Source organism: Schistocerca cancellata, chromosome 3, assembly GCF_023864275.1.
Source record: "Schistocerca cancellata isolate TAMUIC-IGC-003103 chromosome 3, iqSchCanc2.1, whole genome shotgun sequence".
Lineage (NCBI taxonomy): Eukaryota > Metazoa > Arthropoda > Insecta > Orthoptera > Acrididae > Schistocerca > Schistocerca cancellata.
The window spans coordinates 511711197-511736849 of record NC_064628.1 but is presented as its reverse complement, the minus strand read 5'-3'; the positions used below and the strand labels follow the sequence as shown (position 1 = coordinate 511736849).

Genomic DNA, 25653 nt, shown 5'->3' with positions numbered 1-25653 from the left:
TCGGAAAGTGTTATGTCTCTTGGGTCCCATGATTAAGAAACAGGGATAAATTTTAATATATTTTATGGCTTTTCAACGTCTCTCTCATTCTTGCTTTCCATCTTTGCTCTGCAGGAGAGGAATTATAATCTGTGAAACCTTGACATTTGAAATTCTTCCAAAAATTTCTGCTGCTTCCTCTGAATTTACATTTTTATTTATATTAGAAAAATTGAAAGTGTGGACAGCTGGTGCAGTTATATGAATAGATAAATCATTCATGTTTAAGTAAATGATTGCCTTTTCTGAAGATTCCTACCCCCAATATGTGTTAGAACATCAATGGAATGCTTCTTCTCTTCATTGTCAGAAGAGAGTACTCAGCAGCACGATTGTTGTTCTGCACACACACACACACACACACACACACACACACGCTTTTCTACCTCTTAGGTAATATCTTATCTGTATGACTATTTTTATCAAATGCCTTCAATAGCAGTTAATGTCTCCCCATACCATTTGGTCACTGATTAGAGAGGTGTTGGGCAGGAGACAGGTATATACAGAGTGTCCCAGGAGGGATGATCAGTGTTTAGTGATATGACAGGAACAATTTTTTGAAGCAAAGAAGTCTAGTAAATGTGGGTTCTAAAGTGTAAACCATAAGAGCTGTGAGCAATTCTTCATCTTTGATACAGTGAAACCAATGTGTCAAAGTGCAAGCTCATTGCTTTCCGTATTTTTGGAGGAGACAGTATGCACCAAACCAAGCAACAATTGTCTAGTAAACACGGGTTCTAAAATGAATACATTAAGAGCTATGAGCACTTTTTCTGTAGGAGAGGTGTACAGGGTGCGGCAGTCATGTGTTCATTCATTATTAGTGCATGGAAGCATTGGAAGTAGTGGGGGGCGAGTAACCAAGGTCACCACATTGCATTCCCTAACACAAAGCATTTCAGTAGCCATGGATCAGTGGACTAAGCAACAACAGTCATTTGCAGTGAAAGCATTCTACCAAAGTAGTAGTTATGTAGCCACTCAGCATCATTTCTGGGTGCATTTTCAAATTAATCATAACAGACCGATGCCTTCAGTTAATTCAATAAAAACTTGGGTCGAAAACTCTGAAAATGTCAGTGAAACAACAAGAAAAAGAGGTGGCAAAGAGAAGACAGTGCATACTCCCAAGAATGTGGAATGTGTAAGTATTGCTGTGGGAAAAAGCCCCCAGAGATCAGCGTGCAGACAGAGTGTCGCACTTGGAATTTCTGACAGGACTGTCCAAAGGATTTTGAGGTTAGAATTACATCACTACTCATACAAAATCCAGGTGATTAACTCTTTGAATAATAACGACTTCATGGTCCAACAGCATTTCTGTAAAAGTCTTTTGCAAACGATTGAAGAAAACGAGGAGTTTGTTCACAACCTCTGGACGAGTGATGAGGCAAAGTGTCACCTCAATGGATACATGAAGAAACAGAACTTAAGACACTGGAGTGATCAGATCCCTCACCAACTCCATGAAAAACCCTTGCACTCATCCAAGGTAACAGTTTGGTGTGCAATGTCCTCATCTGGAATAATAGGCCCTTATTTTTTTGAGAACAAAAGAGGGCACTCTGTTACCATGAATGCTGAGAGCTATTCAACAATGTTAAGGACATTCTTCATACCTCAGCTTTGTCAATATGCAGTGAATGATGAAACATTATTAAGATGGAGCAACAATTCACACAGCCACATGAGCATTATTGTTCTCAATGAAATTTTTCTTAACCAGGTGATTTCCAAGAATGGAGTGATTGCTTGGCCTCCTGTTCACCTGACCTTACAGCATCTGATTTTTTCTCATGTGATTACCTTAAGAGAAAAGTGGACAAAGAAAGATCTCATAATGTTGGTGATCTCAAAGTTAAAATCTGGCTGGAAATTGAGAGAATTGCTCAGGGTATTCTGTCAGGTGATGGACAACTTTGTAAATCGCCTGTGAGAATGTTGTGATCAAGAAGGACACCACTTGCTGATGTTATTTTCAAACAATGAAAAAATGTGTTGATGTTTCTTAAATGCTTTGTAACATGGGATTACATTGTATGAATAAAATTTTGGTATCTACATCCATGTTTATTTTACACTCTTTTAAAAAATGCAGGTTTGACTGCCGCACCCTGTACTTCAGAGTTGTGAAGATGAACAAGTGCTCATAGCTCTTAAGGTATGCACATTAGAGCTTATTTTTACTGGAAGTTTTTTTTATTTTGCTCCTACTACTGCATCTCAAAATATGGAAAGCAAAGTGATTGCTGTAGAAGAATTTTTTTCAGAGTATCGAAGATGAAGATCTGCTAATAGCTTTGCAGGTATGTATTTTAGAGTCCATGTTTACTAGACTTTTTTTCATTAAACAATAATTCCTGTCATGTCCTTTAACATTCCCCATTTCTCTTGGGACATCATGTATACAATGATGTTTACCATTGAGTATGTGCTCCCCCCTCCCACAAGCTCACACATACACATGTTAGTTCTCAGAACAAGAACTCTTATCTCATTCAGTTGGTAGTCAACCTTTTCTACATGCTTCCCTGCTGCTCCATGTCTCTTCTGTTACATCATTAGGTGAATAATGATCCATATTTGCAGATACCTCTTCTATTCAGTAAGTAATAATGTATCCTCATGCAGACATTCGTATCAACCTATCCAATTCTCATTTACGAACCTAACAGAAACTTAAAAATTACTGATGGTTACCTGCTAAAAGTGATGTTTAAATTACTGTGAGTGATGCAGTTATCCAGAAAATTTTACAGTCTGATTGATGTTTGGTTTCAATAAGATTACTAACAGGCTTTAATTATACTATGAAATTAGTTACCAAAAATTATATTTAATCCTAATATTCATAGTTCAAATGGCTGACATTTGCAACTAAGTGAAGAGGATAGACTGCTACCAGAGGAAGCACTGAGTAGCAAACAATGAAGAAAGTCTGCTGGATATTACTAGCAATCAGTTTAATTTCTTGAATGGTCATATGACTTTGAGTTGTGCTTGCTTGTGCTGTCTACTTTAAAAGAAGGCCTTTTGGCTGAAAGGTCACTTGTTTAGCAGTCATTTTGTTGTGTCTGTCTGTGACTCAATGTCTCCACTATGATGAGTAGCAATCTATCCTTTTCATAATATTGTCATTGTTCCACACTGGGTTTTCAACTGTTCGATTAATTCCTTCATCATATTACAATAAAACACACACACATTCACACAGGTATGTTTTGGAAGATACTAGAGCAAGAAAGTAATACAATATATTACATCATACTTGCCTACAATCATCTTCAAAACACGTGAATAGATGCGTAGTTCGCGAGGAATGTCTGTGTTCAGTATGCTAGTATATCCCTCATAAAACCCCTTGAAAAGAAAATTTTCTGCACCCAACTTATGTGCAATATCAAGAGCTTTCTTGAGTTGTGCTCCTGCATAGCCAGTTATGTAAGCCTCTGGGCTTGTGACAGCCCCACTCACATATCTGAAACACAGAGTGTGCCATATATAATGTAATTTTAACTGTCATTATGTTTATTCCTTCAGGCCCACTGTTTTCACTTATTATCAGAAGTTCAAATTAACTACAAAATGAGGTGTATGTCATACATATTAATTTGTTTCCCCTTGTTTTTATTTATCTGATCTAACACACCTAGTTCCATAGGACCACACTGAGGAGCAAACCTCCATGGTCATGGAATGAGTCAGTGCATGAAAATAACATCAGAAGTTAATAACAGATAATATAAAATTTACACAAATCCTACACAGACAATGAGCTGCAGAGTATATATTAGCATAATCAACAATGTAACACAGAAAGTGTTTATTGGATTTTTGCCTAGTATTAACTAAACAAAAGCTGCCAATTCTTGCGAATAAGTTCACTTTGTTAACAAAATTTAACATCAAAGAAAATCTTTCAGAATAAAATGCATAAGTGTGTTACATAATTGGTTTCAAAAGATTAATGTGCCATCTTCAGAAGTCTAAAAAATTTGGGATACTACAAATCATTAGAATTGGGCCATGTATGTATGTAAAGAATAAGAAGCAGATTACAGAAACTTACTTAATATTAGTTTAGCCAAGTTTTAATGATTTATAACATTCCAAATTTCATGGATTACTGACAACAACAGATTAAGATGTTGAAACTGATAAACTGAAACAATTTCCTAGCTGTGCAACTGATAATTGAATTTTATTCTTACATACAACAGCTACCAAGAAAATGACAGCTAGGTATGAAATCATTAAAGAAAATACAGCATGATTTATAGAGTGCTGAAATTATATCTTAAATTTGTCTTTTTTATTTACAGCATTTGGACCATTAATTCTAGTAAAAAGTAGCTTAAGAAAAGGTTGTTGGAAATCTGTAGTTCAACATTCCAAACTTAATAGTTTATTCACAAACAAAAGTTTTAAAAGAAATATCAGATTTATGCCAGAGAGGCAACAAGAAGAAACAACTATTTAGGGATTCATGTGAACTCACCATCCCTAATCATACACCCTTTTCACTTCTACTAATAATTTTTTATATATGGGAAGCTGCATAAAACAAAATAATGACATTCTTATATGCTCTGATTACAATCAATACAGCATATAGGTAAATGGCATGTTAACTTATTAAACCTTTAAACCTTTGCATGAACTTGGTTTTTTTAATTAAGTGATCTCACCTGCAATTGGTCCTGAGGTCAGCAGCAACCCAAAGTGGTTTTATACCAGTACGCTGTTGTAGATCAAGTATAACTTGAGTGGACTCATCTATGAAATGATGTGTTTCTTCAAGAGTGTCTCCTTCTGGAGCAATATCAGTATCATACAGTGTCCAATATTTAACACCTAAATCAATAAGATTGAGTTATTTACATATAATTCTTTGTTGTAGTATAATAGTAACTCCCTCAGTAGAAACAGCAATTCAGACCTTACCAAGTTTGGAATAAAGCTCAAAGGCTGCCTTCAAACGCCGCTTGTAATTTTCTTCTGTATGAGACCCATCATCCCATGATTTACAGAGTGTTGAATTTAAGGGGTAATCTCCACCTATAATGCAAGACTTTGTCAGCATTCACTGTAATAACATTTAAACCAAACACCAAAAATAGCTGAATAAAAATTACAGGTCTCCCGAAAGGTCAAGTAGGAAAGTGGCAATTTCCACAACATATCCCATGTAAAATCTTACTGGAATTTGTTCAAGGCATAGTGCTTGTTTACTTTAAGTAGTCTTAATTGTTTTTCAGTCCTGAGTGAGCCCATATCAATATCTTACGTTTCTGAATATGTGCAATTGCCAAATATTAGTATGGCAGTATCCTGATGTGTATTGTGCATTTTTAAATGCTGAATTTAATATATCTGTATTCTATATTTTGTCTTTAGTTTCAATATCAAATTGATCAACAAGAGATTAAATGGAACATTTGGATTTGACATCGACTTTAAATGTCACCAGAACTTCCAAGAATTTTAAGATAGATCCTTCACCAGGATCTTACTGCAAAAATTATTGCAGGTTTCAAGCATGGCCCTTCTTAGAGATGCAGTAGTTGCTAATGAGTCTTCTCTATCAGTTTTCCTGCAGTATCTTTTGTAGTTAATGTGTTGTTGTCTCCATATTTGCAACATTCTCGAAATCAGTCCATTAAACCAAGGTGAGTCCTTGCTGTCCTTACTTAGTTTAGTTGTCATGTATTTATCTAGAACACAGTTTGCAACATTTTTGAGCTGTAATTACAATTATTCTGATGATGATGATGATGATGTTTGGTTTGTGGGGCGCTCAACTGCGTGCATATCAGCGCCCGTACAATTATCCAATCTTTGCTCAGTCCAATTTCGCCACTTTCCTGGATGATGATGAAATGATGAGGACAACACAAACACCCAGTCATCTCGAGGCAGGTGAAAATCCCTGACCCCGCCAGGAATTGAACCCAGGACCCCGTGCTCGGGAAGCGAGAACGCTACCGCGAGACCACGAGCGGCAGACAATTATTCTGCAGCTCACCACATACAGGAGGTGTTTAGTAGCAGACACCCACGTTGGAAAAAGATTGATAGCTATTAAGAGCCTGAACTAAGCCACTTATCAGAAACAGTTCAAACACACTAACCCACACATGTACAACTTGTACACCAAGGCCACGGTCATCTCTGGTCACAAAGGTAATCTTTTTTTTTTTCATTTTACCAATCTGTCTCTCACTGCCTCCTCTATGTGGTGAGTAGCCATCTATCCATTTCATTCAATAAAACACAAGTGGTGCACTAGCTTCCTTGATGACCTTTCTACCTTTAGTGACTATGCTCATGTAATAGCATAATCTATATCTCTGATTTGTGACACTCTACAAAAGATCAAGTTTGTCTGTAGCAATGTAGCATCCTGTGGTCAGCAAGAAAGAACTAACAGTCAATTTGAACACACTTTATTATAATTAAAGAAAAATGCCTTCTTGGCATACACTAAGTTTTGAACACAAGAACAACCAGAAAATCCCACAACTCTTGTAGTGGCAAACCAGATAAGGAAACAAGACAATGGAAGAAAATACTGACCAAAATCTACTCTACAAAATACAACATGCTGCTACAATGCTATGGTGAGTGAACAGAATGCTAGAGCCAGCGTAAGTACTGGCCAGAGCTGTTCCTAGCGGTTGATAAACACTGCTGGTCTGATGGTCTATGCGTGCTTATAAAGCCAGGTCGGCAGAGTGTTACATGAGTCATACGAGTTCTGATTGATGGAACACTCACATGTTGTTTGGTGAAGTAGTTCTGTGTTTATTTGCAAAGTCTGTTATTGTTTCTGTCTTTCTGCCTGCTGGTTATGTTTCTCTCTGTGCTCCTGAAAGGGGTTCGGCAACCCATCTTACGTGTCAGCTGTGTCGGCCCTCTAACTAATAAGAGGCCACTACGACAAGGAAAGTCTAAAATATTTCTTTTGCATGGTGGTTGTCAAACTAGTTCTTCTAGGCATTTGTCTGCAATCTATTCACTTATACTTCGCACGACTGCTTGTTCATACCACTGATAACATGTAACTTTTCCAGCTAACACTCTTGTATCCCCTGCTAATGGTGACACAGGCTCAGACTCCGATATTGATACAAATACCACATTATCACTGACCTATGTCACAGTCCATGCTAGGCTGCACTCACAAGAAAATGCAGCCCATACCAGGGGATGCTCACAGTATGTTCAGAGGAGTTTTCAATTATGGCACATGGTTTATATTTATGGGCCCACATAGACCATTCCAGGCATTTCATATTGTCTAGCAGTACTGATTGAGAAGAGCCGCTATTCTCAACTTGGATTCTACCATATTGGTACATGGAAAGAGTTTGTTCATTCTGTATGATGACTTGGCTGTGGAGTCCTGAACTTTCAGCAATTGCAGTCTACACTGCTTGAAGCTGTTCACTGCAATCAAGCCACTCTCTCTAAATTCGAGATTAGATGCCACTAATTTGAAAACAAGCTACTGCTTGCTCAGGTTTTTAAATAGCTGCTGTTCATCTTGCAGTGACTGCTTAATATTTTTCTCCTCTATAAATTTATTCCTATAAGAATTATTGTATCCTTTTGCGAGTCATCACAGACATAGCTGAAATTATGAAAAATGGAAACTTGATTCCATTGCTGTAATTCAAAGAAAATAATTAATGATATGGTTATAATAGAAGGAAACATTCCACGAAGGAAAAATATACCTAAAAACAAAGATGATGTGACTTACCAAATGAAAGTGCTGGCAGGTCGACAGACACACAAACGAACACAAACATACACACAAAATTCAAGCTTTCGCAACAAACTGTTGCCTCATCAGGAAAGAGGGAAGGAGAGGGAAAGACGAAAGGATGTGGGTTTTAAGGGAGAGGGTAAGGAGTCATTCCAGTCCCGGGAGTGGAAAGACTTACCTTAGGGGGAAAAAAGGACGGGTATACACTCGCACACACACACATATCCATCCACACATATACAGACACCAGCAGACATATTTAAAGACAAAGAGTTTGGGCAGAGATGTCAGTCGAGGCAGAAGTGCAGAGGCAAAGATGTTGATGAATGACAGGTAAGGTATGAGTGGAGGAAATTTGAAATTAGTGGAGATTGAGGCCTGGTGGATAACGGGAAGAGAGGATATATTGAACAGCAAGTTCCCATCTCCGGAGTTCGGATAGGTTGGTGTTAGTAGGAAGTATCCAGATAACCCGGACGGTGTAACACTGCGCCAAGATGTGCTGGTCGTGCACCAAGGCATGTTTAGCCACAGGGTGATCCTCATTACCAACAAACACTGTCTGCCTGTGTCCATTCATGTGAATGGACAGTTTGTTGCTGGTCATTCCCACATAGAATGCATCACAGTGTAGGCAGGTCAGTTGCTAGATCACGTGGGTGCTTTCACACGTGGCTCTGCCTTTGATTGTGTACACCTTCCGGGTTACAGGACTGGAGTAGGTGGTGGTGGGAGGGTGCATGGGACAGGTTTTACACCGGGGGCGGTTACAAGGGTAGGAGCCAGAGGGTAGGGAAGGTGGTTTGGGGATTTCATAGGGATGAACTAAGAGGTTACGAAGGTTAGGTGGACGGTGGAAAGACACTGTTGGTGGAGTGGGGAGGATTTCATGAAGGATGGATCTCATTTCAGGGCAGGATTTGAGGAAGTCGTATCCCTGCTGGAGAGCCACATTCAGAATCTGATCCAGTCCCAGAAAGTATCCTGTCACAAGTGGGGCACTTTTGTGGTTCTTCTGTGAGAGGTTCTGGGTTTGAGAGGATGAGGAAGTGGCTCTGGTTATTTGCTTCTGTACCAGGTCGGGAGGGTAGTTGCGGGATGCGAAAGCTGTTGTCAGGTTGTTGGTGTAATGCTTCAGGGATTCCGGACTGGAGCAGATTCGTTTGCCACGAAGACCTAGGCTGTAGGGAAGGGACCGTTTGATGTGGAATGGGTGGCAGCTGTCGTAATGGAGGTACTGTTGCTTGTTGGTGGGTTTGATGTGGATGGACGTGTGAAGCTGGCCATTGGACAGGTGAAGGTCAACATCAAGGAAAGTGGCATGGGATTTGGAGTAGGACCAAGTGAATCTGATGGAACCAAAGGAGTTGAGGTTGGAGAGGAAATTCTGGAGTTCTTCTTCACTGTGAGTCCAGATCATGAAGATGTCATCAATAAATCTGTACCAAACTTTGGGTTGGCAGGCCTGGGTAACCAAGAAGGCTTCCTCTAAGCGACCCATGAATAGGTTGGCGTACGAGAGGGCCATCCTGGTACCCATGGCTGTTCCCTTTAATTGTTGGTATGTCTGGTTTTCAAAAGTGAAGAAGTTGTGGGTCAGGATGAAGCTGGCGAAGGTAATGAGGAAAGATGTTTTAGGTAGGGTGGCAGGTGATCGGCGTGAAAGGAAGTGCTCCATCGCAGCGAGGCCCTGGACGTGCGGGATATTTGTGTATAAGGAAGTGGCATCAATGGTTACAAGGATGGTTTCTGGGGGTAACGGATTGGGTAAGGATTCCAGGCGTTCGAGAAAGTGGTTGGTGTCTTTGATGAACCTGCATCTGTATCTGCAGAGGATTTTTTACAATAAATTACTGCTTGCCAAGTAGTTTCACAGTGATCACCATCATATGCCATGCAGCTAAAAGGAATCTAGATAATCAAATAATTTGTAGAAGAAGTTGATAATGGGGTATGATTCCTACAAAAAATTCCACTCTGAATTCTAGATAAGAAGGTGAAGTCTACATGAAAATATTTTTTGTGACTTTCATTGTGGTTGTTCAACTTATAGTTTAGCTGAAAATGTTTCTTTTCTCATCAGCAAAAAAACTGATCAAAGAGTAAATATAATGAGAAGTGATCATAAGAATTTCCAGATCCTTAAAGAGACCTCTACAACAGTTTGGGTTATCTACTCTAAGTAATGGCTTATTCAGTACTGTGATAAAAGAAGATAACAGCACCAGACTGATGGTGAAGATCTCATGACCAGAACTATCAGAAAACCTAGACATATTATTATAGCAGGCTGGGATGGAAGAAGCAATTTGGTTATTAGTTGTATGATAATCGACAAACACATTGGAGGAAGAATAAGAGATGTAAAAATCATAGCAACAGAATCATTGGATAATGATCAAAGGTTCTTTATAGCTGATCTGAAGGAAAAATGACAATCACAACCTGTTCAAGAAGTATGACAAAGATAAAAGAAGGGATACTAAAGAAAGCAGAAATGAAGAACATCTATCAGTCTGATAACAGCAAAGTTACCAACAAATGAAACAGGTAGTGCAAATGAAGAGTGGGGAGCATTTAAGACAAGATTAATTAACTGCACTGTACAAGTCTGTGGTAGAACAAATGGTAAAGTAAAACAGAAGGAAACCAACTGTTTAGAATGATAGATGAAAGGAAGCTATTAAAAAATGGAACATAGCAAAGAAAATCGAAGTGTACAGAAACAAAAAGAAACCCATGGAAACAGGTCAATAGATACTAAAGTACTATCCACATTGGACCAGGTATATAGGTATAACAGACTTAAGGTCAAAAGTTTGTGAAGGAAGAAAAGGAGAGGAGTAGGGAAATATTCACCCAAAGACTGGAGGAGGTCAGCAGTTGAAACAAAAATATGCTACAGGGATTGGTACAAGGTGGAAGATCAGATAGAGAAGCTATAGTACAAGATGCAGAAAAGATCAGAGAAGAATGAAAAAATCCTTCAAAACTTCACTGAACGGCAAGAAAATGATAAAAGAGGAACAGGAAATAAATAATTGACTAGAACCTGAAATGGAACAATTGCCTATTATGTAGGCAGAGATGTAGAATGCCTTGAAGCAGATGAAAGGAGGCAAGTCAGCTGGGCCAGATGAATTGACAGCAGACTGATAAAGGCTGCAGGCATCCAAGGAATACAATGTCTACATCAAACACTGGGAGTCTTGGGAGGGAAATAAAGATGACTGGAAGAAGGCAATTATAATACCACTGTTAAAGAAAGAAATTGGGAGAATGTTCTAATTATAGAGGAATCAGCCTGTTATCTTACTGTCTTAAGAAGTTGGAAAAGATTATTCAGAGAAGATTAAGATCATTGCCAGAAAACCAGTTTGAAGGGGAACAACATGGAGTCAGAACAGGCAGAGGAACAACAGACCTCATATTTCCCTAAAACAGTTAATGGAAAAGGATTGGGAAAGGAGTAAAGATCTCATAATTGTTCTTCTGGTTTTGGAAAAAGCATATGACAGTGTGCCAAGGTGAGCAATCTGGGAGTGTTCAGGAAAACTAATGGTTCCAAACTCCTTAATAAGGAGAGTGCAAATGCTATATGAAGGCTGCAAAAGTTGTGTACCAGTGGGTAATGGCAGGTCATTCAGGACACAGAGAGAAGTGCTATAGGGTAGTGTTCTTTCCCTGTTACTTTTTATTGCACTTATGGATGTGATTGTAAAAGAAATCAAGGTGATAGGAAATGGTGATTTCAGAGTCTTAGTCTTTGGTGATGTAGCTGTTTTTGGGGAAATGGAACTAGAGGTACAGAGAAGTTTGGATGAATGAAACTCCAAGTTTAATGAGTACCGGTTGACAGTAAGCAAGAGCAAAACTGTAGCAATGATTATGATCAGGACATCTGCCCAGAGCAGCCTGATGCTAGATGAAGAGAAAATTGAATGTGTGGAAGCTTTCAATTACCAGGAAAGTCAAGGAATGTAACTACCAGACCATATCCATCCACACATACACAGACACAAGCAGACATGTCTGCTTGTGTCTGTGTATGTGTGGATGGATATGTGTGTGTGTGCGAGTGTATACCTGTCCTTTTTCCCCCCTAAGGTAAGTCTTTCCGCTCCCGGGATTGGAATGACTCCTTACCCTCTCCCTTAAAACCCATATCCTTTTGTCTTTCCTTCTCCTTCCCTCTTTCCTGACGAGGCAACCGTTGGTTGCGAAAGCTAGAATTTTGTGTGTATGTTTGTGTTTGTTTGTGTGTCTATCGACCTGCCAGCGCTTTTGTTTGGTAAGTCTTATTACATTATTGCTGTCACTAAAAAAAGTAACTGTTCAACAGCAGCTATGAAGTGACCATGACACATATGAACAGCAAAATGCCCAATTAGCTGACATGTCACTTTGTAGAATCCGTGTTACTACTAAGCATTTCCCTTAACCACCTTTGTCTCAAAGTGTGGGATTAGATTGATTATTACCCTTATAAAGGATTAAAAATTCACTGCAATAAGTGTATTCAGAATACAGTCAACAAAAGTCTATTTCCACCCTTAAAAATGGTTTGGCAAAACTCTGGTAAAATTCATATTATTCTTATCTTCAGAGGATGAGTATGAATAAATAAAGAACTATGGAACAGTGATACCTAGGACATACAGTACCAGTAGTTATGTAGAGGTCAGAATAGTATCCCATATTATGATATGAAAATTGTTAACAATCTCCCATCATCTTCTACAAATTACTCCATAATTTATGTTTAAGTATTGAAGTACATGTAGTACATGTGTACTACATGTCAAGTAGAAATGCTCAATATTTTAGACTAATATTTTTAGAAAATGTAGAATCAGTTTACTCATGTAGATACTAACAGAATGGTGGAAAGTAAACAGAGAAAGCATTACCTTTTTTCACACTAGTAGATTTCCATTAACCACTCTATGTTAAGTTTGATCCAAGAAAATACAAATAACTAAAAACAGTTAAAAATAATTATTTAGTAATGCAGTTTCTGACAGATGCTTCTCTTAATTAATATATACTCAGTACACATCAATAAAGGTTATCCTTTATCATGAGCTCCTACGTAAAGCACAAATTAATCAACCATACTTTACTGCCATTTATCTGGGTATCCACATTGACAAAGCATGCTGTATATTATTGTATTTGTTGTCACTTGTATGCAAACATCAATACTCTTTTTTAACAGATACTTGCCTGAATGGCAGAATGCATTTCTGAATGAAATACATGGCCGAAGCCAATCTTCCATAGCTCTCCCATGAATTCGCTCAGTGGCATTATAATACTGATATGTAAGTGTGTCTTCATATGCAGCATCTGCATGAAACTCTACTCGATTCAACCCTGTAAAATCAAATGTAATATGACATGTAGACATCTGATACATGACTAATAAAAGAAAACAACACAACTACACATATAAGTCATCATCTCCAATGAATGAAAATTAGTTAATTGAAGTTATTTATAATGTTAAACCAGATATAACAATACAACATAGGGTTAAGCTAAGCAGGCAAGCAATTGAATTTATGGTTCAAGAACTGTCCAGAGGTACAATCATATCCACCATGTTATACTTTATACGAGAGGATTTCAGTAAGTAAGCTACACATGTTACACCGTGCTACGGCCATTGCACAACGAGAGTGCTGCATTGTCAGAAGAGATTGCATGTTTAGGGTTTCCTGCACAGACAATTCTGCTGCAGTATGGATAACAGAAGCATCACAGTGTGGGAATGAAATACCATAGCAACTGGAAACATAATAAAAAGTTGAAGTATGCAGGATAGTAAAATTCTTGTGAACAAAATGTCTAAATTGCACATAAATTCACCATGAAATTATTGCAGTTTGTGGATCAATTACAATGTCATGTTCATAGTGACAACAATCTGACCAAAGGTACACAGGCATGGTATATACTGATTGGGAAGGAGGCTATCAGTGTCCATCACAGATGACAACATCCAGGCAGTTGAGGAACTGATTTGTGACACTCCCAGATTTCCTGACAATGAGGGTGTCCACACAGTGGCTCTCAAATGACTCCATGACAATGGAGTGAGTGTCTGTTGTTGAGGAATTGAATGATTGATAGAACATTCTGACCACTGTTTGCAGAGATGATGACAATGCTGAAAATAGTGTCATGTATCTGAGCCATTTAGAAGTGCAGTGGAGTATTAAATGAAAGTTACTTGGCCTGCCATAAAATGTGTAACTTATTTTTTTAACTTGTAGTTGTTATTTCATTGTTACTATCATTACCTGCATACTGTGTGCTTTCTTACTCACAATTTGAAGAAACTTTACCACTCCTTTAGTATAAGTGTGAATATTTAAAATGGAACTGTATTTTTAAGTTTTATTTTTCAGCTCTGTTTCAGTAATTTTGGTATCAGGCTTAGTATGTGCCCACTCTTCCTCTGTCAATATTATAAAACTAAACAGCTTATGAACATTAAATAAGTGATTCATAGAGTTTGGTAAACCTATCCATAAAAGACCACATCTACTGACATACACACACTTGTATATCACATTCTGAAATTACCAGCCTTCAGAGATGTAAATTAAGGAATTATGCTGAAGCACATAGTACAGAGACTGCAATGTTAATTTAAATGATCACATATTACAACAACTGAGAGCAAATATTTGCTTATCACTTTGACTAGACCTACCACGATAACAGCTATTACACTAATGAAGTCTACAAATAGGTCCAATACATTTCATTAAACAGCTTCATACATCTAAGAGTAGGTAGTATTTAATTTTCAAGGAAACAAAAATGGCTAATTTTTTCTGGCAAATCAAAATATAAAAGAAAAAAGACAATTTGGAAGACTGTTTTTGCTTAAAATGGCATAAATTTCAATGATAAAAACAAGTAATTAATAGGGGCAATTTCTTGGTTTATTTGTTCTACTTTGGTGCTAATAATGAAGCACAAAAATGAAAACAAAATAGCAGTCAGGAACATTTGTCTGACCAATACAACTGAAACCGAACCTAAAAGAGATGCTTATAGCTATGAAACAGCACATCCACTAAAAAGAGAACATGACTTTCAATTTGCTATCAAACAGTTGATAGATTGTAATAAAATGGTGTGTTATTGTTGAAGAAAGATGAATAATTGCATCATCATAATATTAAAAAACAAAATTTTCTTAAGAGAGACAGAGAGAGAGAGAGAGAGAGAGAGAGAGAGAGAGAGAGAGAGAGAGAGAGAGAGAGTGAGTTTGAAGAAGGACTCTTACCGGGAAAGTAGTCATTGGCCTCCAAGTTTCGAGCTGTTTCTCGACTGTTGATTGTCTTCTGGCGCTTGTTTGTGCTTTGTGCGTACATTGCTAAGGCTTGCTTCCTACTGAGGAGAGTAGCAGGAGAATGAACGCATAATCTCTCACCTGGAGGAACCTGAGAAACTTGATCCTAGGTCTCAGGTGTCGAGAGGTATCACCCCATTGTCATGGATATCGCCTTTCTCCACACTCTGTGAACAGTATCAAAAGAGACATGTTGTACAAAGACAGTTTACTCCAGTATTTTAATGTGATTTTGAGTTCTGTATAACAAGAATAATAAATTGGAATTCAATGGAAGGGGAGAGAGAAAGGGGGGGGGGGGGGAGTCCCTTAAGTTGTGTTTTCTTTCAACGTAATTATATGATGCCAATTAAGTAACACTAAATTTTGTCTGCCATATTAGTAAATAAACAAACAAACTGAATTAAATTTACCTTCTCTGTGTATTCTGGATATTCGGAAATTCACAAGAGCAATAACTAAGTACTTCCACCTTTACTTTGAAATGCGTCTTCAGAATACTAAAATCAAGCACTTTGAATTCAGCTTCTTCCATTAAACATAGAAAGCTGCAATGTAAAACAATGTAAAAAGTTATGGAATGGGGTCTTCTTGAGACATGATTTCTATGAAATAAAGATAGTAATCTTGACACTGTCAAAAATTCTGCAAAATATAAATGCATACAAATGAGATATACAGTTGCTTAGTTTGCTGACTGCAACAATTTATCTGTGTGACTTGTATATCATTGCTGATGGTAAACATTGCAACCCCTTACAGGAAACTGGCTTCAGAAATTGTACAAACAATTTTTTAATCAAATGAGCATCATCTTTCTTCTACCATCTGGTAGTATGGATATTCCAAAATTCCTATCAGAGACTTGTGTAAACAGTGGTATCTGGTGAACCACAACATCACTTTTCTCTATCATTATTAATTCACCCTCATTATGTGTCCAACCACACAAAGATTACTCATAATTATGTCATGTACTTTCACTTGAAATATTATTACTGTTGAATTCCAGGCACAAGACTGTTGTTTGCCTTTCTACAACATAGCTTTATTTTACTTATTCATTTCCAATCTAGTTTTCTTAATAATTTTCACAGTCTTATTGAAACATGTTAAAATGGTAATCACAGGTTGCAAAATAAAAATTCATATACTGTACATCATGTTCCTTTATTTTTAAGAGGTGATACCAGTCCTGTTAATGAGTGCCTATGTCACACCTATTCAAGATGATCTGGTGAGTCCAAGGTGTCAAGAAATCACCACTATGCTCACAAATGTACTATTCATAAAATTTGGAATATTTTCTTCATAAAGAAAATGCATTACAGTTTAGAAGATTACTTAGTGATTGTGGTTGTTTCTGTTTTCAACAGAAGCCTCTTGCTCATTTCACGCTTTTTCACAAAAGCATCCATGTTGACAGTAGTGTAGCCTGTAATACCTGTTCCTTGCCAGTATAATTTAAGAAGAATGAAAGATACATACAATGTAAGTGATGGTTTTACAATACCATGAAAAAAAGGAATATATAAAATACCTAAATTAAATTTTGTTTAATCAAAATAACTAACTTAATTTTAGATAAGTTTTCAAAAAGCTGCTTAGTTACTGCAGGGAACATCACGACAGGTGTGGTACTACACCGAAATTATGTCAACTAAGCTTGAAGTGATTGGGGTATATGACCCACCAAATCTAAATCTATATCTACATTTATACTCTGCAAGCCACACAATGGTGTGTGGTGGAGGGCACTTTACATGCCACTGTCATTACCTCCCTTTCCTGCTACAGTCACGTATGGTTCGCGGGAAGAACGACTGCCGGAAAGCCTCCGTGTGTGCTCGAATCTCTCTAATTTTACATTCATGATCTCTTCGGGAGGTATAAGTAGGCAGAAGCAATATATTCGATACCTCACCCAGAAATGCACCCTCTCGAAACCTGGACAGCAAGCTACACCGCGATGCAGAGCGCCTCTCTTGCAGAGTCTGCCACTTGAGTTTGCTAAACATCTCCGTAACACTATCACGCTTACCAAATAACCCTGTGATGAAACGCACCACTCTTCTTTGGATCTTCTCTATCTTTCTGTCAACCCGACCTGGTATGGATCCCACACTGATGAGCAATACTCAAGTATAGGCCGAACAAGTGTTTTGTAAGCCACCTCCTTTGTTGATTGGACTACATTTTCTAAGAACTCTCCCAATTAATCTCAACCTGGCACCCGCCTTACCAACAATTAATTTTATATGATCGTTCCACTTCAAATCGTTCCATATGCATACTCCCAGATATTTTACAGAAGTAACTGCTACCAGTGTTTGTCCCGCTATCATATAATCATACAATAAAGGATCCTTCTTTCTATGTATTCGCAATACATTACATTTGTCTATGTTAAGGGTCAGTTGCCACTACCTGCACCAAGTGCCTATCTGCTGCAGATCTTCCTGTATTTTGCTGCAATTTTCTAATGCTGCAACTTCTCTGTATACTACAGCATCATCCACGAAAAGCCGCATACAGATGTAATGTGCTTTATGGATAGACTCAGTAGGGTAGCTGGCCAGACTGGTCCCAATGATCTTGCTATATTTTACACAGACACAAATTTAAATAGTATAGTAAACTGGAAGCTCACATAACCTTCTAAAAATAGTAAACTCAGACACTAGTGTAATGGACACATGCTCCACTGGAATAGATTATGCTATAATCAGCTGAAATGTTATAGATAAGATAAATTAGTAGGTTAGATTATTGTTACCAATTTTGTCAGGTGATAAGAATAAATTTCAGCTATGCCAAAAAATAACAAAGGTTGTTCTGAAGAAGTAAACTTTCAATAGACCAAATTATAATGCCTTTAAATACAAACCAGCAGAGAAGAATTGAGTTTGAGGATCTGACAACAAATGGAATAAGTTCTGTTCATGGTCCTGTCAGAGTAATCCAAAAGGTAGTTAAACACTGCCAAAGTGGAAATAATCCTAGACTGAAACTGCCACCAAATCAGATGAGGCTCGTGTAGAGTACACATTATCTAAACCTGCTTTATAAAGCTGCTGTTCTAAAAATTTTAAGGAAAAATACAACTAGGCAAAGAAAACTTCTAAAACTTAAATTGTTTATCTTTGAAGCAGGCTAACAACATAAATAAAGTGTCTTGGGAGGTCTCAAGATAATGATCATGGAATCATTCAGCAGAAGACACGATGGTAACATCGTGAAAAACCAAAAGACTACATGTAATATTTTAAATAGCTATTTCAATACCCTTATTGACCAACTAAACCATATTATAGATGCAGTTCAGGCCAAGTTTGAATTTACGGAGGTATATGAGTTTTGTGTTCTTTTGTTGTCACTGTTGGCTTCTTCCACGGGAAGCAAGGAGAAGATGTTGTTTGGTGGCCAGTATCATCTTTCTGTAACACAACTGCATCCATGTATTAATAGGGTTCTTTATTCATAAGAACAAGTACTTACTTAATTTAAGATGGTTCAGGTGTTGTGGTACAAGCCTTTCCATAATAGTCCATGTTAGCCCCGCTGCTGGTGAAGTACAAGTCCACTATGTACACTATTCTGGTTGCTGTGTGCTGCCTGAGACTGAGACTCTATCTGCAACTGCAAGTGACAATATTGGTGGCTGAGAGGGCCTCCGCGGCACATTTCTTGCAAGTCTGTCTTTGGCCTCTATCAATCTTCTCGCAACCTCTTTACCACCTGGTGTGCTGGTGCCAGCTTATGCCAGCACATTCCTCCTCTCTGAAATGCAGCACTGTTATCATGTAGAGAGCCTAGGAATGACAACAGGAAGGGAGGCAGGACATTGGACAAAGAGATGAGCTGGGTGCCATTGCTGTGGAAGATGGTGTACTACTGACCATATCCTGCCATCTGGCTTGCGAGGTAACAGGAATATGCTCTGGAAAACTGCTGCCAGGACACATATCCCGGCCTGAGGGGCTGTCATGGGGTGATGACGGCAACGGTGATGGCGATTGCGGGTCCAGGTCCATTGGGTCAGCGAACGGGGATGGCAGGGGTGAGGGTGCATCATCCATCTGCTCCTCCTGGGGTGGGTGGATGTGTCTGCAAAGGTCGTGTGGTCCTGTGAGGCTGAGAATCTGGGGGAATAAAAGCAGCAGAATCACGGGGCAAATGACATGCATGAATTTGGTTCTGTTGGTACCACTGCAGACCATTAGCACCTGCAATCAAATATGTAGAAGAGCCAATATGTTCGTGGATCATGCCTCTTTCCCAGCACCCTGAAAAGAACAAGATCACATGGCACAAAGTGATAACTTGCGTACCATTGGTGGCGCCAGATGCTGCAGTGGGTGTAGCAAGTGCAGCAGTGTCTGATGCCGGGGGCCATGCAGAAGTTCTGCCGGTAATGGTCTGTCTCGTGGGTGGGAGCGATGGGAGGTGAGAAAGAGTTGCAGCACCAGTTCCCAAGTGTGGGTGGTGTGAAGCTTGGCAATGTGTTGTTTGAAAGTGCATACAAAGTGTTCTGCTTATCCGTTGGACTGCTGGTGAAACGGAGCACTTGTTAGATGACAGATACCATTGCGTTCACAAAACTGTTCAAAATCACGTGAAGTGAACTGTAGTCCGTTGTCTGACACAAGTACTTCCAGCAAACCTTTTATGCAAAATATGGAGGATGGTGCTTGAATGGTGTTATGTGATGTGGTAGAATCACTAGGCACTGCACACGGGAACTTGCTAAAAGACTCTACCCCTCTGAGCCAACGAATGTTCAAAAATGGTCCTGCAAAGTCAATGTGCACTCGTCACCATGGCAATTGAACCTTAGGCCAAGCTGGGAAAGTCTTTGGAGGAGCTAATTGGTTTTCCATGCATGCAAAATACTGTGCCATCATCTGTTCAGTGTGGGCATCTATGCCCTGCCAAGTACAGTGCCATCACACTAAGTGTTTAGTGTGAACAATTCCTTGGTGGAGCAATCGCAGCACAGCCTTCTGCAACACTTTGGGAATAAGGTCACACAATTGTTCACTGTCATTTTGAACTAGAATCATACCCTGTTGTACCGAAAGGTTATGCTAATGTGCAACTGAGTTCTGGATATTGTTCAATGAATGAGCCCAAGTCATGTGAATGTAATGCAACAAAATCTTGAGATCTGAGTCTGCTTCCATGGCCTGTGCTATTTTTCTGTAGTGCAAGGGAAAAGATTCCAGTAATTCAGAATCCTGTTCATCAATTTGGCAACAAGATGTGGCAGAGGCATCAAAATCAGAATCTGGGCCAATCAGAAGGCGAGATAGGGCTTCTGCATTGCCATGCTTTGCTGTTGGTGTGTATGCAATTTCATAATGATACTGTGAAAGAAGCAAAGCCAATCATTGCAATTTTTGAGCAATGCATGTAGGAACTGGTTTGACAGATGAAACAAGGACTGCAAAGGCTTGTGATCTATTGCTAAATAGAACATGTGACCATACAAATAGTGATAGCATTTTGTCACACCATATACAATAACTAGAGCCTCTTTTTCAGTCTGAGAATAATTGCACTGAGTTTGGGTTAGCAACTTTGAGGCAAAAGCAATAGGTCAGTCTTGTGCACCAATTCTGTGTGAAAGCACAGCACTGATTCCATAGAAAGAAGTGTCAATTTGCAAAACTACTGGCTTGGCAGGATCAAAATGTACTCAACATCCGTCATTGAGCAAGGCATTTTTGTGTTTCTGAAATGCATCTTGACAGTCTTTAGCCCACAAAAAAAGATACATTTTGACAATGCAAGTGATGCAATGGAGCCGCGGTCTGAGAGGCATTCGGTATAAACCGAATGTAGTACATCATCTTGCCTAGTACTGACAGCAGTTCAGATACATTGCAAGGAACAGACAGGTCACAGATTGCAAGCAAATGAGATTGGAGGGGGTACAAGCCCTGACTGTTTACCACATGACCTAATTACTGTAGTTCAGTTTGAAAAAAGTCACACTTTTCCAGACGACACTTAAGTTCTGCTTCTGACAACACTCAAAAAAAGAGTATGCAAATTGGCAATGTGTTCCTCAAGAGTATGACCTGAGATGACAATATTGTCAGGTAGTTTGAATAAAATGGCACTTTTACAGTCACCTGTTCCAAATAACATTGAGAAATGGTGGGTGCAGAAGCACTGCTGAAGGAAAAACACAAATACTTGAACAATCCTAAGCATGTATTTATAAAAAACACTTTCTGTGATTCTTCATCAAGTGGAATTTGCAAGTAGGCATTATGCAAATCTATCTTAGAAAAGTAACATCCTGCACCAAGCCTGTCCATGAGTTCTTCAGGGTGAGGTAACAGATAAGTGTCACTACTGTCTGTGGGTTGACTGTAGACTTGAAGTCAACACAAATGCAAATGTGACCAGAAGGCTTAGGCAACAAAACAAGAGGACTTGCCCATTAACTAGCTTGAATCAAAGCAATTACACCATCATCTTGCAATTCTGTCAATTCACTGGCTACTTTGTCTCTCAAAGCAATTGGATTGGGGCAGGCCTTAAAAACTTAGGTTGTGCATTGTCTTTCAATGTAACATGTACAACAAAACTATTAGCCTTTCCCATTCCTCCTTAAAATAGTTCAGGAAATTCTTCAAGCAATCTAGCGACATTGTCTTTTGGATCACAAGCTGATATGGAACGTACATTGTCTTGGATGCTAAGGCCAAACAAATCAAAGGCATCTAAACTGAATATGTTCTCACTGTCTCTTGATTTCAACACAGTAAAATTCACTGTCCTAGAGTGATATTTCTAAGTGGCAGGCAAATAAGGCTCTCCAAACACTGAAATTTCCTGTCCATTGTAAGCAGTGAGCTGCTTGTCAGATTAAGAAAGGTGTGTTGAGCCTAACTTTTTGTACGTGGCACAATTAAGCAAAGCTACTGAGGCACCTGTGCCTAACTGAAAGTTCACATGATGCCCAAAAATTCGTAATGAGACAAATAATGTGGCAGAACATCATTGCATAGCACTAGGGCGAGAAGAAGGCACAGCCTTAATCTTACTTTTGTCAGAACCTGTTGTAGGTTTGGAAAACACAGCATTCACTGCATGTGCAGGAGCCTGCCTTTACTTGGAATGAGCAAAATTGGCGTTTTTGTGGCCTTTCAAACAAACTGCTTGGACATGGTCTTTTTTCCACATGTGTAACATATTGCATTACATGATGGGCAATCCTGTCTTTTATGGCAGCAAAACATCTAGGGCAAGACTTCACTAAGTTCACATGTTTGTTTACCTGTTATGTGGCTATTCACGTGACTGTATGCGTTCGTTGTTGTGGTTGCTTGTGTTGTGGTGGTCATGAGCAAGAGGTGACTTGACATGACAAATCGGGGCCTAGTTGAAGTTATCGGTTGCTATGACACCTGAATCATATTGCTCTAAGATTTGCAATACTTGAGGAAATAATGGATCAGAGTACTTAAAGATCTGTTCCCATATTCTGCTATCAGGGTCATTGAATGCTATTGTGTCCCTTATAATTGAGTCGCTGTAAAAGTAGCCACAACTACACTTCCTAGTCATGTCCGTTAACTCTGTATACCACTGATGATACGTCTGTTCTGACTTTTTCTTCACGCAAAAGAACTTATATCTGGCTGCAGCCACTTGCCCTTGCTGGTCATAGTACTTGGTTAATGCAGTGATTACTACATCATAACTGAGTTCATCAGGAGATGAAGCTGGAAATAGTTTTTTTATTGACCTAAACACTGGGGGCCCCAAAATCAAAAGAAAGTATTGTAGCTTTACTGTATCTTGAACTTGATGAGCTTCACAATTTGCTTGGAACTGTGTCAGGTATTATGTGATACATGGTTTATTCATCTCATTATGTACAATTTTCAGATCATTTGATTTGATGTACAGGAGACATGTCAAGGTTTACAAAAGAAACTTTTTTCACTTTTTTGAGAGAAATACAAAAGTTTACTATATTTTACATTTCTAAGTTACAGCTACACATGTACATAAAGTAATACATGTAATACAATCCTGAGTTGTTAAATTGCCAGAATGGTGGTATGCTGGTCAATGGCACTTGTTGGGCTAGGGTTGGTCTGTTGTTGTTGTGCAGCTGATGCAGCTTGTGTAGCCAGAAGCTGTTGTACTGTCAGCAAGGTAGCAAGCTTTTGGTTCTCGAGCTGAAAAGCTTTCATTAGATCAATCACATTGGCCATCTATGGCTGTGGCACGGGGGCAGGGGGTGGACGGGGTGAGGTAGCCATGGTTTACACAAATATGTTGTAGCAAAAAGAAAGCAAAGCCTCTAAAAGAGAAATTTGATTAGTTCTGTGGGTCCCCTCCTGGAATACTTGCAAGAACACAAGAAATTATCAATTAGAAACGAATGCCCTTGCAAGCTAAAACAGAAGAGAAGCAAGCAAAACCTGCATTGAATTATTCTCATCACCATTTTTTGTGCCATCTCATTGTCACTGTAGGCTTGTATGAAGGGTAGCAAGAAGAGGATGTTGATTGGTGGCCAGTATATTCTTTCTGTAACACAACTGCATGTATGTATTAATAGGGTTCTTTATTCATAAGAACAAGACATTACTTAACTTAAGGCAGTCCAGGTGTTGTGGTACAAGCTCTTTCGGAATAGTCCACATTAGCCTCACTGCTGGTGATGTACAAGTTGCTATGTACACTACTCTGGTCACTATGTGCTACCTGAGACTGAGACTCTGTCTGCAACTACAAGTGACTGTGCTGCAACTGAAGACTTGACTTGGTGACTCACTGGATGACTGACCAACTGGATTTGACTGGGCCCTCTGGCCCACTGCAGCAATCTAAATACTGGCAGCTGAGAGGGTGTTGGCGGTGCATTTCTAGTGAGTCTGTCTTTGGCCTCTATCAATCTTCTCACAACCTCTTTGCCACCTGGTGTGCTGGTGACAGATTACACCAGCACAATGAGCAGGAAGTTTTCAATGTAATATGTATTGTAAAGAAAAAGACTTTTGTCTGGATGGGATGGCATTCCAGTGCAATAATTAAAGTGTACCTAAAAGGAATATCAAAATATTTTACCTATATGATTAATTGCAGCATAAGAGAAACCATGTATCCATCTGACCTTAAAATGAGTATTGTGAAACCAAAAAGAGAAGCAAGGAAGATGTCTCCAACTACAGAGCATTTTCACAAAACACAAACTGCTTATAGAGTATCAGCAAGGTTTTAGAAAAGTGCTGAACTTGACAATGACAATTACACAATTCTTCCATGAAATGTACTGTCTGTTGGGCCAGAGGATGCAAACTACAGTTATATTTTTAGACCTGGCAAAAGCATTTGACGTAGTATACGATAGGTTACTTATAAAAAAATTGACATCATATATCATTTTGGCGGTCCTCCTCTGCATCTTATAATAACATACCTCTTAAATCATAAGCAGTGCACTGAACTTATAAACAAATTATATGAAAAAATTGTAAACTTTCAATCCACCACTGAAACTGTAATACGAGGTATACCTCAAGGCTCAATGCTTGATCCCTTTCTCTTTCTCATATATATTAATGACACAGTACAAACTATTAACTCACTCTTTATAAGCTACAATGATACCTCAGTCTTATTCTATGGTAGAGAATACAAGGAGCTAGAATTTTTGCTACTAGTGGGCTAACAAAATTAATGAAATATTTCAATGACCAGAACCTCAAGGTAAATGTCACCAAATCTCAGTTATTGGCATTTAAACAAACAGTTATTACCACACCATTGTAAATAATGTATGTAACATCTCAGCATCAGAAACTGTCAGCCGTAAATTTTAGAGTTGTATGTTGCTGAAAATCTGGGATGAACAAACGTCAGCCATGAACATGAGAAAGTCAGTAGTGGCTGACACCTCCTTAGCCACATGCCAAAGACAGTTCCATTAAAAATAGTTCACTATGGAACAGTTTATCCTTTTCTTAACTATGGGACTGAATTATGAGGCTGTGCAGCTAATGTCTGCTTAAATGCTATGTCTGCTAAAAAGAATATTACTGTTACAGAAATGAGCGATAATGTGAAATGTTTGTACAACACAAATACTTAACAATATATTATTTACATATATTTCAATTAATTACATTTTGTACAAGCCAACCAATTGAAAGCATCAAGTTCAGTGATGTACATGATCACAACATCAAAATATAATTACCATCAGAAAGAAAGAAAATCAAAACACACAGATCAAAGCCCATACATCAGTATTTGATCTGGTTCAGCAACCTACTGTAACATTGAATCCTGAGATCAAATCACATGAGCTGTCTTATGATCAGCTTCAAAATAAATTAGCACAGTATTTTGATTCTCAAATTCATGTGGCCACTGCCTGCCACAAGTTCTTTAGTCGACACAGAAAAAATGGTCAAACCTACCAGCAATGGATAATGCAGTT

At 38.6% G+C, this 25653-nt stretch overlaps 1 protein-coding gene across 1 annotated transcript in view; it reads right to left on the bottom strand.

The window, feature by feature from the left end:
• LOC126175306 (uncharacterized) overlaps positions 1 to 15273 on the bottom strand; it is a 38412-nt gene extending 23139 nt beyond the window's left edge. The window contains exons 1-5 of the mRNA XM_049922008.1: positions 15117 to 15273; positions 13040 to 13189; positions 4987 to 5100; positions 4731 to 4896; positions 3315 to 3520 (exon numbers count right to left, since the gene is read on the bottom strand). Of these exons, the coding sequence (XP_049777965.1) occupies positions 3315 to 3520; positions 4731 to 4896; positions 4987 to 5100; positions 13040 to 13189; positions 15117 to 15204 (724 nt within the window). The 5' untranslated portion in view covers positions 15205 to 15273. The remainder of the gene's footprint in view (positions 1 to 3314; positions 3521 to 4730; positions 4897 to 4986; positions 5101 to 13039; positions 13190 to 15116) is intronic.
• Positions 15274 to 25653: the final 10380 nt, after the last annotated feature.